General features: G+C 59.4%; 1 protein-coding gene across 1 annotated transcript in view; it reads left to right on the forward strand.

Moving 5' to 3' along the window:
• EMH_0035610 (uncharacterized protein) overlaps positions 1-278 on the forward strand; it is a gene marked incomplete at both ends in the record, with an annotated part of 5,880 nt that overhangs the window by 4,495 nt on the left and 1,107 nt on the right. Inside the window, one exon of the mRNA XM_013494988.1 lies at positions 1-276. Coding sequence (XP_013350442.1) covers positions 1-276 — 276 coding nt within the window. The remainder of the gene's footprint in view (positions 277-278) is intronic.

Consider the following 278-nt stretch of genomic DNA (forward strand, 5'->3'; position numbering starts at 1 on the left):
CGCGGCTCCAGGGTAGCACCTATCAGCGCCTCAGCACCAGCAGCATCAGCACCAGCAGCAGCAGCAGCAGCAGCAGCAACTGCAGCAGCAGCAGCAGCACGACCAACACCGGCAGCTGTAACCAAGTCTGCAGCAGCAGAATTTATGTCAAGGCTTCCATCTGCTGCTGCTGCTGCTGCTGCGTCTGCTCCCTCCAGAGCAGCAGCAGCAGCAGCAACAGCAGCAGCAATTGCTGCTGCTGCTAAAGAGGACACCGACAAAGATCCGTGGCTACCAGA

The sequence above is a fragment of the Eimeria mitis genome, genomic scaffold, assembly GCF_000499745.2.
Source record: "Eimeria mitis Houghton genomic scaffold, Emh_scaff1374, whole genome shotgun sequence".
Taxonomy (NCBI): Eukaryota; Apicomplexa; class Conoidasida; order Eucoccidiorida; family Eimeriidae; genus Eimeria; species Eimeria mitis.